This window comes from Lipophrys pholis, assembly GCF_963383615.2.
Source record: "Lipophrys pholis genome assembly, chromosome: 11".
Classification (NCBI taxonomy): Eukaryota; Metazoa; Chordata; class Actinopteri; order Blenniiformes; family Blenniidae; genus Lipophrys; species Lipophrys pholis.
In genome coordinates, this window is record NC_137631.1 from 20,804,845 (window position 1) to 20,818,765 (window position 13,921).

At 41.3% G+C, this 13,921-nt stretch overlaps 2 protein-coding genes across 3 annotated transcripts; both read left to right on the top strand.

The window, feature by feature from the left end:
* Window positions 1–1,249: 1,249 nt before the first annotated feature.
* On the top strand, window positions 1,250–6,204 carry kbtbd4 (kelch repeat and BTB (POZ) domain containing 4). 2 transcript variants are annotated; one of them, XM_080474344.1, is made up of 5 exons: window positions 1,250–1,317; window positions 2,340–2,814; window positions 2,906–3,047; window positions 3,243–3,349; window positions 3,423–6,204. In XM_080474344.1, exons 2-5 carry the CDS (start codon window positions 2,353–2,355, stop codon window positions 4,281–4,283), a joined length of 1,572 nt encoding a protein of 523 aa, XP_080330470.1. In that variant the 5' UTR covers window positions 1,250–1,317; window positions 2,340–2,352; the 3' UTR covers window positions 4,284–6,204. The 2 variants fall into 2 exon arrangements, with proteins under 2 accessions (XP_080330470.1, XP_080330471.1); XM_080474345.1 differs by having other exon boundaries at window positions 1,265–1,317; window positions 2,348–2,814; window positions 3,423–4,901.
* rapsn (receptor-associated protein of the synapse, 43kD) lies at window positions 5,588–12,994 on the top strand. The gene is made up of 8 exons (XM_080474346.1): window positions 5,588–6,204; window positions 6,854–7,192; window positions 7,869–8,027; window positions 8,910–9,008; window positions 9,180–9,302; window positions 9,413–9,466; window positions 10,173–10,372; window positions 11,003–12,994. Exons 1-8 carry the CDS (start codon window positions 5,980–5,982, stop codon window positions 11,073–11,075), a joined length of 1,272 nt encoding a protein of 423 aa, XP_080330472.1. The 5' UTR covers window positions 5,588–5,979; the 3' UTR covers window positions 11,076–12,994.
* Window positions 12,995–13,921: the final 927 nt, after the last annotated feature.

The following is a 13,921-nucleotide window of genomic DNA, read 5'->3' on the forward strand; positions in this document are numbered from 1 at the left end:
ACATCAGGTTTGCATTTAGGACAGATGAGGCAGCTTTTTGAGAAGTAAGACTTGTGCCTGCAGTGACATCTAAAGAGAAAGATACAAGCCAACTCACATATTTGAAGCCAGTCCCAGCAGATTAAATGTCCCTTAATACATGCAAAATTAGCACGCTTGCTGTTTTAATCCATCCTGCATTATGTTTTCGGTCCCTCTTTTGTAACATTTCAAATTTCTGTCTTTGTCGCAGCTCCTTGCAAATGTTCTGTTTTTACTTACCCGGCAGCAAATTCTGCAAGCAAAGCCAGAAAAAGATCGGAAAGAAGTTTTTAACATCCAAATTCATGGTTCTTCTGATTAAGTCCAGCAGATATCACACCTCATCCGTCTCTCCTCCTCTCTCCCTTGCTCACTTTAGTGAATCACGGCAGAAGAAACGCACTGAATACCTTGCATTTTTCCACCCAGGAAAAAGAGAGCGAAAGCCAGTTGGCTGTGATGCAGAGCAGACTGCAGCATGTTGGGCTGGTGGTTTGTCACACCCACAGAACAAAAAACCTTTCATCTATCAGAAATGACAGCAAGTGTCCTACACAAGCATGATCTTAAAGATCATGTCAAAGTCAGCAGCAACCAAAGGAATTCTGGTTGTTTTAAAAAGGCTTGCACATTCGTGTCCATTAACTAGACACCTATTTGATACTTACTATTAGATGACACATATGTACGTCTATATTAGATGACAGCAGATGACATATGTGTATGTAAAAACATAAAGGTGACTAGATAAGATTTAAATAAATCATGAAGCAGTGCAACACCGTACAATGAAATAATTAATTAAATAGTGAAATAAATAAATGTGTTTCCATAAAATGAATTCCAATTTTAATTAATTAATGACACATTTAATGACACATTTATATATTTAGTTCCAATTGTAATTAATTAATGACACATTTAATAAATTATTTAATGGTTTATTTATTTATTTAATTTCGGCACATTTAGGCAATGACATAATTAGACAGTGAAATAATTCTATATGTCATACATAAAATGAATTTGTATTATAATGAATTAATGACACATTTATATATTTAATTCTAATTCTAATAAATGAATGACACATTTAATTGATTATTTAATGGTGTATTTATTACATTTCATCTTGGAAGTTTAGTGTTGAAGCGAGGGACTGTAGTAACACAGCTCCGCCGCACAGTGGCAGCACCGCAAGCTGGTGCATTGTGTCGACGATGCGCGGAGACAAAGTTTGTTTACTTCCGGTGAAGGGTTCATCTCCTCCTGAATGATAAAGTAGTGGAGATTAAGGTAAACGCGCGCGTTTGCATGTCAGATTACAATGAATAACATTTCGCCTCATTTGCGGGTCTAATGAGAACTCTACTTTTACTGTGTAGCGATTGAAAATGTACTCCTCTGTGCAGTTAGCAGGGTCGCTGCTGTGCTGCTAACACAAGCTAAACACAATCGTAAACAAAACCTTTTTGAAAACGCAGCTTCAGCCGCTGTTTACTGTTGCAAATAGTTGTGCTCCCTCTGTGAACTATCATCCGGGGTTCATCTGCTGTTCGACTTACTCAAATAAAAATATAATCAAGTTGAAATCTCTTGAATTGGACACAAAGCACGCAGGCATTTAGACCACGAGTCCCAAAGGATCTTCTGAACTCACATGGCAATTGTTTTCTCTAAAACTGGAAACATTCTCGATTTTTTTAAAAAACATGTCTCATGTGGCAAACGCCTGTTTATTTGAGAATGATCAAGTCAGTGAAAATGTTAATAAATGTTTAATATGTGAGTTTTTTTTATAAATGTCATTCACAAAATGTTGTGCTTATTGTCACTTAGTTTACTGATTAATTTTAAATAATGTGAAATTCACATTAGCTGTAGAAGAAGTACTGATTTTGCTGGTAAGAGATAAAGCACATACATCTACACTTTTCTAAACAGTTTTCGAGTTAAAGGTCTTACACTGCCCCCCTCATATGAACATATTCATGATTCATGACATATTTGAGACCACCATACGAAACTAAACAGTCTGTCCAAATAAGTGATGACTGTTTTTTTTTTCTTTCTGTAAAATGTGTTCAGTTCACAATAGCCACAATCAAACTGAATTTACACAGAGACAATATTTATTTATATCCATTTACCAGTGATAAATTGTCACTAAATTATTTAAGCAATACTAAAGACTTAACTTTATTACTCTAATAAAGTCAGGATATATTGCAGAATCATTACATTAGTTCCTCTAAGATCTGCCCCATAAATGTGTGTCCCATTAATAACAATGCTTTTGTTTTGTGACATTCTCTAAGGTGAGCAGAAAAGATGGAGTCCAGCGAGAAGGGTGGCCTCAGTGTCGGGGGTTCTGTGGGAGAGGAAAACTACTTCCAGGGATATACATTTGCCGATCACTCTCATTCTGGTCGTATAGTAAAAAGCATCATGGACCTGTGTTTGGAGGATGGCCTGTTTGCTGATGTCACCATTACCGTAGACGGCAAAGAGTTTCACCTGCACCGGCTGGTGCTCTCTGCGCAGAGCAGATTTTTCCGATCAATGTTCACCTCCAACCTCAAAGAGTCTCACAATCGCGCGATTGAGCTGAAGGATGTTAGTGCTACCGTGTTTCAACTACTGGTTAACTACATCTACCAAGGTACGATCAAACTGAGGGTAGAGGAGCTGCAGGACACATATGAGATGGCAGACATGTATCAGCTGACCGCTCTGTTTGAAGAATGCTCCCGCTTCCTTTCACGCACAGTGGAGGTCAAGAACTGCCTACAGGTTTATTCTTGTTTTTTTTCTTTTTGCACACATCCAAAAGTTATTGATATTTTATTTCTTGTGCAGCATCAAGGCTTTTTCTTCCCCTCAGGTGATGTGGCTTGCAGACAGACACAGTGACCAGGAACTATATACAGCAGCCAAACACTGTGCTAAAATCCACTTGGCTCAGCTCCACCAGACTGAGGAATATCTCAACCTGCCTTTGTGTCTCCTCTTGGACATCATTAAAGGTATTATCATTTTCTCTTTATGTCACTGTGCGTCATATAGCCAATTTTTTTTCACACGTTTAAATGCATTTTGTCTTTACAAATATTCAATGAAACCGCAACATAGATGTTTGTGAGGTCATTTGTCCACCACACACTCACATTGGAAAACATTATATAATAATTCCATTCAAAATGCCTTGTGGTTCTGTTCAGATGGTGTTCCAAGCTCCCAGAATCCAACAGTTGCTATTGAGTCCTGGATAAACCACAACAAGGTTGAGAGAGAAGAGTTCTTATGCATCCTCCAAGAAAATCTGAAGGTAACTGTCACATAAACGTTGAGCATTGAAATGATGATAATTTCTATTATCCATTTGTTTCTCGCGTGTGCAGGAAATCGGTGAGAACGTCCACATTTACCTGATTGGGAAAGAGGAGACAAGGACTCACTCCCTGGCTGTGTCGCTCCACTGTGACGAGGACGACGCGATCAGCGTCAGCGGGCAAAACAGTTTATGTCATCAGATTACTGCAGCCTGTAAACATGGAGGTGATCTGTATGTGGTGGGGGGGTCTATTCCACGCCGCATGTGGAAGTGCAACATGCACACTATGGACTGGGAGCGCTGTGCCCCACTGCCCAGGGACCGCCTCCATCATACCATGGTGTCCGTGTCCACTGAGGACGCTATCTACTCTTTGGGAGGTAAGACGTTGCAGGACACGCTCTCTAACGCTGTCATCTACTACACGGTGAAGGACAACATGTGGACAGAGACCAGCCAGCTGGACACTGCCGTGTCAGGCGCTGCTGGTGTTAACCTGGGTGGTACCATCTACCTGCTCGGAGGGGAGGAGAACGACATGGACTTCTTCACAAAGCCATCCCGTCTCATTCAGTGCTTCGACACCTCCTCCCAAAAGTGCCAGATCAAACCTTACATGCTGCCGTTCGCCGGCTGCATGCACGCTGCGGTCCATATGGACGTAATCTTCATCGTAGCAGAGGGAGACTCTTTGGTGTGCTACAACCCTCTGCTGGAGAGCTTCACCCGCCTGCGTTTCCCAGAGGTGTGGAGCTGTGTTCCTTCTTTCTGGAAGGTCGCCAGCTGTAACGGCTGCATTTATGTCTTCAGGGACAAATGCAAGAAAGGTGACGCAAACACGTTAAAGTTTAACCCGGCCACATCCGTTGTCTCCGTTATCAGAGGTATAAAAATTCTCTTGACAAACTGGCAATTTGTTTTGGCCTAGCCTGTCCTCTGGATGTTCACACACTCACCACGGACAATCAGGGAAGACTTATATCACAAACTGTGACTTCACTCTTCGGGCATCCTGCGAGGAGTCCTACCATATAAATGTGTTTACTCAGCTGTTTCACTCATTCCATTTAGTCTTCACCACCAGCCTTGTAATGACAGTTCAGCCATGTGTGTCGCGTGCTTGTTCAACACTGTGTCTCATTGTGGACTCCTTAGTCAAACAATTTGTGGCGATGCTGTAATTCAGTGATGAACAAATTAGTTGTTTTCTGTACAATGCTTGTTTGACATGCATGAAACAGCTTCAGTGTAAAAGTCGTTGCTGGGTCTCTTTCAGTATACTGTGATGTGGACTGTCCTCCTAAGTCTGTGTGCATTAACATGAGGATGTTTTCTAACTTTTCAAATTTTCAACATTTCTTGTGTTAAGATTCTATTTTTTGATCCAGAAACTGTGAACGGAACTGTCAAATATATCACTGTTGCTACAAGCTGTTGATGCCATTATGTATTATCTAGCCCTTGCTATTAATACTATGTTTACTACTGTTCTTTTTTTATTTTATTCTCCATGATGCATTCATAAATCAACAAAGATGTGAATTCTAACAGTGTTTTTCTTTAATTGGAAGTAGTGGTTGTAAATGCCCTGTTGGTGTTGGTGCCGGTTTCTGTCCTTGTAGTTGAAAAGGGGAGTTGAAGGAGAGAAAGCTACGACAGAACAGACAAAACTTTGATCCCATTGATGTGTTGCAGGAGGCTGTGCAGCTGAAACCCAAGCCCAGTAACATGTCAGACTTTGTGAACTATTCTAAGCATCAGTTGCTGACGCCCAGATGAGGGGTGGGGGTTTCTGGGGGCACATATGCGTCTCCATAAGGACTCTTAGTCGGAACTCTCAGCCTCTTTGAGTACCGTCTGAGGTGCACTTCTTTAATTCTTTATTTTTTTTGAGGGGGGCGAGCTTCCTGTATTCTATACATCAAGCCTCACAGCACCACATGTGAGAGTGTGGTCAGATCTTTGTGTGGATGGGAGTTTTTTTTTTAATGTTCCGGTGGTTTGTGATGTATAAAAGTTGTCATCCGGTGTTGCTCAGTGAGGGAGGTTTAGTCTGAAGGTAGATCGCTAGGAGCTGTAGTGACCTTGGGACGGTTTGCTGAGGGCAGAACATAATTCCTGAAGGGACACATGGTCTAGAGTGACAAGGCCAACTGCTGTAGCGCCAGCAGTAGGAGGAAGGTGGAGGGGGTTGGACACTGGGGTGCTGAGAATTCCTTTCGCTGGGGTGTGGAGGGAGTAGATATTCTGGGATATCAGTGCGAGCACTCCACGGGGAAACGTGTTTCTTTGCGGTTTTTCAACAGGAAATCTGGGGGAGAATTTTTGAACTTGATGCTGAGAGGGGATCATTGCATGGTTAAATGGGGAAGACGTTTTTTTGGCCCTCAAGCTCTACACAAAGTGCCTGGTGATAATGGTCTTGGTGTGTCGCCGTTTGACTTGGGTGGATCCAGTTTCCTTTCCATCTCAGCACAGCCGGAGCTGATAGTGCGGGATCTGGTAGGCCTTTCTGGCACCGTCCTCTCAGAGGATCATCTTCAAGGGATCTTCTTTGGAGTTGTACTGTGCATGGCAAGGATCTACTTTCTTGCTGCCTCACTGAAATTGCATGGCCTAAACGAATGAATATTTTTATGAAGCGCCTTGCACCAGAGATGGGCCAGGACCAAACCAAGCAGCAGATAGAGAAGGGCCTGAGGTTGTATCAGTCCAATCAGACAGACAAAGCCCTGCATGTGTGGACAAAAGTGCTGGAAAAGACCTCAGATCCTGGAGGGAAGTTTCGGGTTCTGGGCTGTCTGATTACAGCCCACTCAGAAATGGGGAAATACAAAGACATGCTCAAGGTAAGCAAAGCAAAAAACCCATCATCAGCATATTGAGACAAGATTTTCTTTAAGTGGTAATTTTGTGAAAACGTGTATTTGAGAAATGTTCTTTTAGGACTGTAATAAAATCTAAACAGCCCTTATAGTCAGTTTCTTCTGTTTCACATAGGGTGTGATCTTATTCTGTGTTATGCAACAACAGCAGGTCTGTGTGTGCTTGCAGTTTTAGCTGGCACTGTAGCTAAATAGCTTAGACTTTTATATTCGCTCATGACTGCCCAGACTTGAGTTCACGCTCTGGTAGTATTTTATCATTTCCACCTTGTCCGAGCCTTTAGTGAATGAGAACAGGTCAAAGGTTGCCTTCTTCCATTTGCAGCAATCCTGAGTAGGACGGGTTAATTTGTGGCTTCCACACGATGCAGAGTAAATAAGTGCCCTGCAACTTAAGTATCAGTGTGGAGTTTCTTGTTGACATAATCTCCCTTCCTCAAGCAGCACCCACTGTCACTAACACACTTTTACTGAGGACTCTATAAAGTAGAGGGCTTATGTCTGAACTGATACATCACATTTTGTTCATTTTGAATTAAATCTGATTGAATAAAAAATTGATCCATGTGATTATTTGCAAGTTGACCCCAGTGTCCATCTTCGTCCCCTGCAGTATGCCCTGGATCAAATTGACACAGCCAGAGAAATGGAGGACCCGGACTACCTAACGGAGGGCTACCTGAACTTGGCGCGCAGCAATGAGAAGCTTTGTGACTACCAGAAAACTGTCTCCTACTGTAAGACCTGCCTAAACATGCAGGGCACCACTGTCAGCCTGCAGCTCAACGGACAGGTATGCCTCAGCATGGGCAACGCTTTCCTGGGTCTCAGTGTCTTCCAGAAGGCTCTGGAGAGCTACGAGAAGGCCCTGCGCTATGCGCACAACAACGATGACAAGATGCTGGAGTGCAGGGTCTGCTGCAGTCTGGGGAACATCTACGTCCAGCTGAAGGTATTCCACACGCTGCTTTAACCAAATGTGATTGGGTTATATCACACCGGGTTAATTTTAGTGACCTTTATGTGTGTGTAGCCTTGCAAATATTGGACCACATCCTCTACTCTGCCTTCATTATCATTGCATGTCATTGATTGTGTGAGACAGAGGGAGCCTGAATAGGAGATGTCGAAACACTGAAATAGTGCGGTCATGACGGACTTATCAGCTGTCTCATTTGGCTAAAACATTCACTGGACCGCACGTGTGAGTTGATTGTGCAATCAACACAGGTTTTTGCCAGCTTATTTACAGAGTATGATAACACCGCAGGGCATCTGACTAAACATCATCAATGGCTTGCGAGTGCAACACTGCACATTGTGAGGTGAGGGCGGAGTGAGTGGGCTGGCTGGTGTGGCTTTATGCAGTACCCTTGACATCAGAGATTTGTAAGTATAATCCCCTGGCTTCCCAGAGAGGATTGGTTTCAATGGGATTGTGATGAAGTGGTGTCTGAAGAATGCACTCGTGTGTCATGTTATTTTGCAAAACACAAATAATAGGTGCTCCAAATCGGGACAAACGGATCAACTCACTCTGGCTGATTCTGATTGTGTGTTTTGTAAATATAAAGTTTGAGTTCTCATACACATTTGAAGTCTTACTCATCCAACACTTCTGTCTACAGGACTATGAGAAAGCCCTGTTCTTTCCTTGCAAAGCAGCTGAGCTTGTCAATGACTATGGCAAAGGTTGGAGCCTCAAGTATCGAGCCATGAGCCAGTACCACATGTCTGTCGCCTACAGGAAACTGGAGCGCCTGCCGGACGCCATGGAGTGCTGTGAGGTATTGTTTTATAGCTGTCCAGCACACATGAGCAGTGTTCTCAGAGATAAACTTACATAACTTGGAGAATGTCACAGTTTTGGTTCCCTGACCAACTTGCTGGTCCCTTGAGGCCTTTGGCTGGTCGGATGTGCAGATATGGTGGACGTGGTGCTGCTGACAGGTGCGAGCGCCAGTTGTCCCGTCGTACGAGGCCTCAGACCTCGACAGAAATATGCTCACAGAGGCGCTGGTTTAAAGTGTTAATGAAGAGGGAGGCTTTAGTCTTCACTCTGTTCTAATTATACACCAAGGGTGAAAAATACCTTGATGTCATTGCCTTGGAGCATAAAAGTATAGTAACAAGGCAGCGGGATGAATTTCAGATTTATTACATTTGCCAAACAGTTTTAGCCAAACAATTTACACATCCGATCATAGCCAGAAGTCTTCAAGATGAAACAACACAGTCTCACCTTACAGATCACTGAAGATAATTGAATATATTCAGAACCTGCAAAGTAACAAGTGTCGAGTAAATCTGTGTTGATATAATTTAAGAATACGGCATTTAGTTTCACAATTTCCTTCAAACACATGAGCACAGCACAAGTTTTGCATGATAATAAAATACAACTCAGTATAATGTTTATTTTATTTATAATCGCAGGGTTACTACCAAATTTACGAATGCTTTAACAAAAAGAAACAATGGATAATAAACCATGACTAGAATGGGTAAAATCATCCAAAATACAAATAACATTGCCAGAACAACACACAAAAATTCCTAATCTATAAAAGACTTCATAAAAAGAGAAATCTTAAGGTGTGACTTAAAAGACTTTCACTTCAGCTCAAGGTCCAAATGTTTCTCTCATTCAATCTTCTGTTTCTCAACAGGAGTCTATGAAGATTGCTCTGCAGCATGGTGACCGCCCTCTGCAGGCTCTGTGCTTACTAAACTTTGCAGACATACATCGTTGTCGACGTGACGTTGATGTAAGGTGCTATTTACCAACTGGACATTCAGCATAACCTTTGTATCTTTGCAAACCTGAAAGAGAGAGCAGCTCTCAATTTTATGACTTGTGATAATGTTTGAACGTATTCACATCTGTAGAGCAATTTAAAACACTTTATGTCTTGCTGCATCGCTCTTCATCCCTTCAGAAAGCATTCCCTCGTTATGAGTCCTCACTGGGCATCATGACAGAGATCGGAAACCGTCTGGGACAAGCGCACGTCTACCTGGGAGTCGCAAAGTGTTGGCTTCAACAGAAGGAATACGACAAGGTCCTTACGTTTACACTCCAAAGTATAATAAAGCTGCACTAAATGCTTTAAAAAGTTCTCATAACAATTGCTTAAGTGATGTTCTGACACAATCCAATTATTTCTTCCAGGCCCTTGAATCCTTGCAGCGAGCGCAGGAGCTGGCGGATGGAATGGGAAACAAGGTAACTGAGATCTTTTGAACAGCACAGATCACCTCAGTAATAATCAGTGGTTGTTGGTTAAATAGGTGATAGATAGAATAACTGAATTACTTTTGCTGTAATTTGTGCTTTTATGATTTTGTTTTATCAGACATAATGGGAAAATTATAAATCAGTGTACCTGGAGACGTTACAGTGTTTCTCACTTGATCTGAACGAAGATCTGAAGACCTGTGCTTTTACATGTTTGAAATGCAGCTGCAGTTGCAGCCCTCTAGTTGCGAGGGACTCAGATCATGTGATTGAATAGTTAACAAGTTCTCACAGCGAAACGCAGTTAAAATAACACAGTAAACTGAATTTGTCTCTGTATCTGATATGTCTATGCCAATGTTATCGAAATGAACAATCTGGTAATGTAATGAGGCTGTAAGTCAATTCTAAGTCTATTTCTCTCTGTGGGGGAGAATAAATATAAAGTAGCATCAAATGGTGATTTTAGAGTACATACAAACTGAATTCCAATCTGTATAATAAGCTTTTTCTGGGCTTCATTGCTCTCTGTACTGCCACCGCGACCCTATGTGGACGAAGTGGGAAAAAAAGATGCATGGATGGATGGATGGATGGATGGATGGATGGATGGATGGATGGATGGATGGATGGATGGATGGATGGATATTAAACTGCATCATGTTGAAGGTGTTTTTCTTCTGTCCGTCTAAAGCTGTGCACCCTGAAGGTCCACTGCTTGAGTGAGGGGATTTACCGGAGCCGAGGGCAGCAGGAGGAGCTCAGAGAGCAGGTGGTCAAGTTCCTGCAGTGCGTCGAGGAGCTGGAGCTCTACTGCGGCATGTGCGGAGAGTCCATCGGGGACAGGGACCAAAAGCTGCAGGCATTACCCTGTTCCCACATCTTTCACCTCAAGTATGTTTTCCTTCATTGACCACTCTTTTCTATCACTGGCTGTACCTCATTCTTTACAGTTTCGGGGAGACACTACTCAGCTCCCTGTGAGCTTGAGTGTGTAGACACAGATGATTACACTAAAATAGACTATTTAAGTTGTGGTTCTTCATGTTAATCCATGTGAACATGAGAGAGGTCACACTGTAGTGTAGTGGCAACACTCTCTAATCAGTGAAAACATTACTAGCGTGTGTCGGGAGTTGTTTTTTCTCTGTGTGGAATTTGTCTCTTATGCATTTAAGAATAACCAGCTTTCTGAATGAGGTGTTTGTCCTGTGATGGACCTGTCAGGGTGCAATCTGACTTTGTCAATAGTCTGCTGGGATCAGCTGCATACCCATGTTGTAAAAAAAACCAACCAAATAAAGGCAGACCAGGCATATTCCCTCAAAATATATCATAAAAAGTAACTTAAAACCCAACGTTAACACATGGGCAATAGAAATCTGAATAAAAGCAGAAATTGGCTTAAGAATCAACAGGCTATTGCTTGAAATGAGCATTACAATGTCTTTTCAGCAAAGAAACTAAATGCTGTTTTTATCATGCTTTTATATTTCCTGACATTTGATTGTTCCCTCCTCTCAGGTGTCTGCAGACAAACGGGACAAAGGGTTGTCCTAAATGTTTCAAGTCGTCCATGAAGCCTGGATTTGTGTGATTGCAGCTGGCGTTTGTGCGTTGGGATCTGCAGACACGGTGCCTCACAGCCTCTGGACTGACCTGAGAGAAGCAGACAGCCTGCGGTACGATGTGAGAGGAGAAATAATTCCTCACTCTGCACGGATGAAGCTGAACTGAACCCAGAGCGCGGCTTAGAGGACACAATCAACTCCTCCAAATTATTTAGACGTCAGTCTGAAGCTGACCGAGGAGGTGTGGCCGATCGTGGTACGTTTCCAGATGAGCTGAAGGAGCTGCATTGTCTCTGATGGCCGGCCTTTTGTCGCAGCTTTTGAAACGGATACGGACTGCCCACAGAACATGTAACACTTAGTGTAATAGATATTTTATGCATCGGAGTTGACGAGTAAACATGTGAAGAAATGATCTTTGTGGAAGAAATTGTCTCAGTGGCCTCGGTCGCAGTCGTCTTGTTGCTTTTTGTGTTACACCAGTTGATGTATTCTCGGCAGATGAGCCATTTCTGAATTTACCTGACGTATGCATATTATATTTATTATTGTAATCATGTACATACTGTTCTCGCATTTATTTGTTGTAAAAGTTTGATTTATTTGAGATGTTTTGTAAAACCTGAAACTAACTAAAATCTCTTAACCATTCAGAAACTAGTATGTCTTTACAAAACAGGTACATGCAGCTGTTTGTTCTTCCTTATTCGGAGAGTAAGGAGCAGGATCAACACACATTGTGTTCATAGAAATTCCTTTTCTGTTCTCTCTTAACTCTGATTACAACAGATTATTGTTGCAGGTTGTGAACAAATAATCTTGCGAGGGAAAACTATTGGGAAAGGATCTTTGACCAATCACATATACACATATTCAATTATTTATTGGCGTTACGGACAGTATGTTTTAACATTGTGTATTTGTAGAAAATCCATTTAAAAAAAACTAAAACCGTGGTTGTAATTTTAGGAATATTTAATTGAAAGAAATTGAGAAAGTGAAAAAAAACAAAAACTAACTCTAAAAAAAGATATTGTATCACTGTGTGGTTGCATGTTTTATTTACAATACCGAGCAGCACAATTAGACTAAATCCATATGTAACCACATATTTACTTATATCTCTTGTTCATTGTGGTATTTCTTAATATTTGTTGAATTTTTATCATTCATATAAATTTGTTGACTAAGTTTATCATGCTTACATTTCATAGATTTTCACCACAAACGGGAAGCTACTTTTACTACCTTTATTTCTGACCCCATGCTTCTTGTAGTTTTTCCAATCGCCTCTTTTTGACACCGACGTTGGGCACCAGGAAGCTGAAGTGTGTCATCGGAACCACATAACTAAATAATTTTGCCGAACAGTTTTCAGAGCAAAAGCCAGTAAATAATTAGAGCTTGAGTAAAAAGAAAAAGATTCTCGCTGTGTAATGAACTCTGTGATTCTCAAAATGTGATGAGGCGGACAGCATGAGAAGACAGAGACCAACACATTTACTTTTACTGCACGGGCACTTATACTTCTCACTGTACGATCACTGCTTGACTTGTGAGCAACATGTGATTCTTGTTTGATGCCTCTGCTTTCACAATAATCTTTAGTCACTGGTTGTTTACTTGTAACACAGTTGCTGTAAAACAGATATTAGACATTTTTGTTTGTTGGTTTTTGGGTGTAAAAATTATGTTACTGACAGTACAGCCACTCATCTTCTGACAGTATGAACTACCTCTGTTTCTGCCTCCAAGCTTTGAGGATAAATGCAGTAATACCATTACATTTAAGTACATGTAGATTTGTTATGTTTTTTTCTAGACACCATGTTGATATAACCATGATTTATTTGATTTAGAGACAGACTGAATGCATTGTTAATATATTTATGCATTTATAGTCGAACCATGGTACTGTGTCACATGTGGAAATGTTTCATGATGGAAAATAAGGAATAAAAAAAAAAAAAGTACACTGAAAGTGAAGACTTACTATTTTATTTAAAAAAAAAAAACAAAAAAAAAAACTTTGAAGGAAATATTCATCTAACTTCTATTTATTTGATATTCTGGACAGGTCAGCAGTCCATCACAGGTCAAACTGAGAGACAGACAGTCATATTCACAATAATTCAGAGCCACGAATTATCCTCTCATACATGCTTTAAACTGTGGGAGGAAATAATGCAGCACACGGAGAAAAGTTGTACATGCACAGAGAGAACATTAAAACATCAACGGCGAGAGGCGAGATTGCTCCCCACTACTTTGTTGCTCATTTTAAAAGTGACATAGAAATTGACAGTTGAGCGGCGTCGCCTTTGTGTGAGGACTCACATGCAGACATGCCGATGTTGTAGTTGCCGGAGCAACAAATATCTCTTTCCACTCTCTCAAAGATAATTTGCACCATGATATATCAAAACCACATTTTAAGGTCGGCTGTTCCCTGCTGTCCACCTCTCCACACTACTCTTTGTAAAGGGTGGAATTAACATTCCATAATATATAATTTTTGGGCTTTATACCCAAGGGGCTTCACCAGATTACGCTATTCATTTGACGAGGCTGGCTAATCTAACTAACGGGTGGGTTGCTCAGGTATTCAAACCTTTTGGTGTGTGTCACCCCAAGCTTTCATTTTGACTTTGGGCTTTGATGGACTGTAAGGGCCCAGGGTGTGACTTGTTAATACTCTAAGGTATTTTAACAACCTTCGGTCTAGTCCTTGGCATCGCATGAGGGCACATGGGATTCAAATGTGATTGCTTGTGATTGACAATGACCCTTTGAAGCTGCATTGAATTTCTTTGGCAGGGAATTAAGATGAATATTGTGACTGGGAGCGAGATTGTGGCGTAAATGTTTTTTT

Bases quoted from the DNA above. Each gene is read 5' to 3' on its own strand.
- kbtbd4 (XM_080474344.1), top strand. From the start codon at position 2,353: ATGGAGTCCAGCGAGAAGGGTGGCCTCAGTGTCGGGGGTTCTGTGGGA. The intron at 2,815-2,905 runs GTTTATTCTTGT...TCTTCCCCTCAG, and splicing joins AGGTCAAGAACTGCCTACAG to GTGATGTGGCTTGCAGACAG. The intron at 3,350-3,422 runs GTAACTGTCACA...TCGCGTGTGCAG, and splicing joins TCCTCCAAGAAAATCTGAAG to GAAATCGGTGAGAACGTCCA.
- rapsn (XM_080474346.1), top strand. From the start codon at position 5,980: ATGAATATTTTTATGAAGCGCCTTGCACCAGAGATGGGCCAGGACCAA. The intron at 9,467-10,172 runs GTAACTGAGATC...GTCCGTCTAAAG, and splicing joins CGGATGGAATGGGAAACAAG to CTGTGCACCCTGAAGGTCCA. The intron at 10,373-11,002 runs GTATGTTTTCCT...CCCTCCTCTCAG, and splicing joins TCCCACATCTTTCACCTCAA to GTGTCTGCAGACAAACGGGA.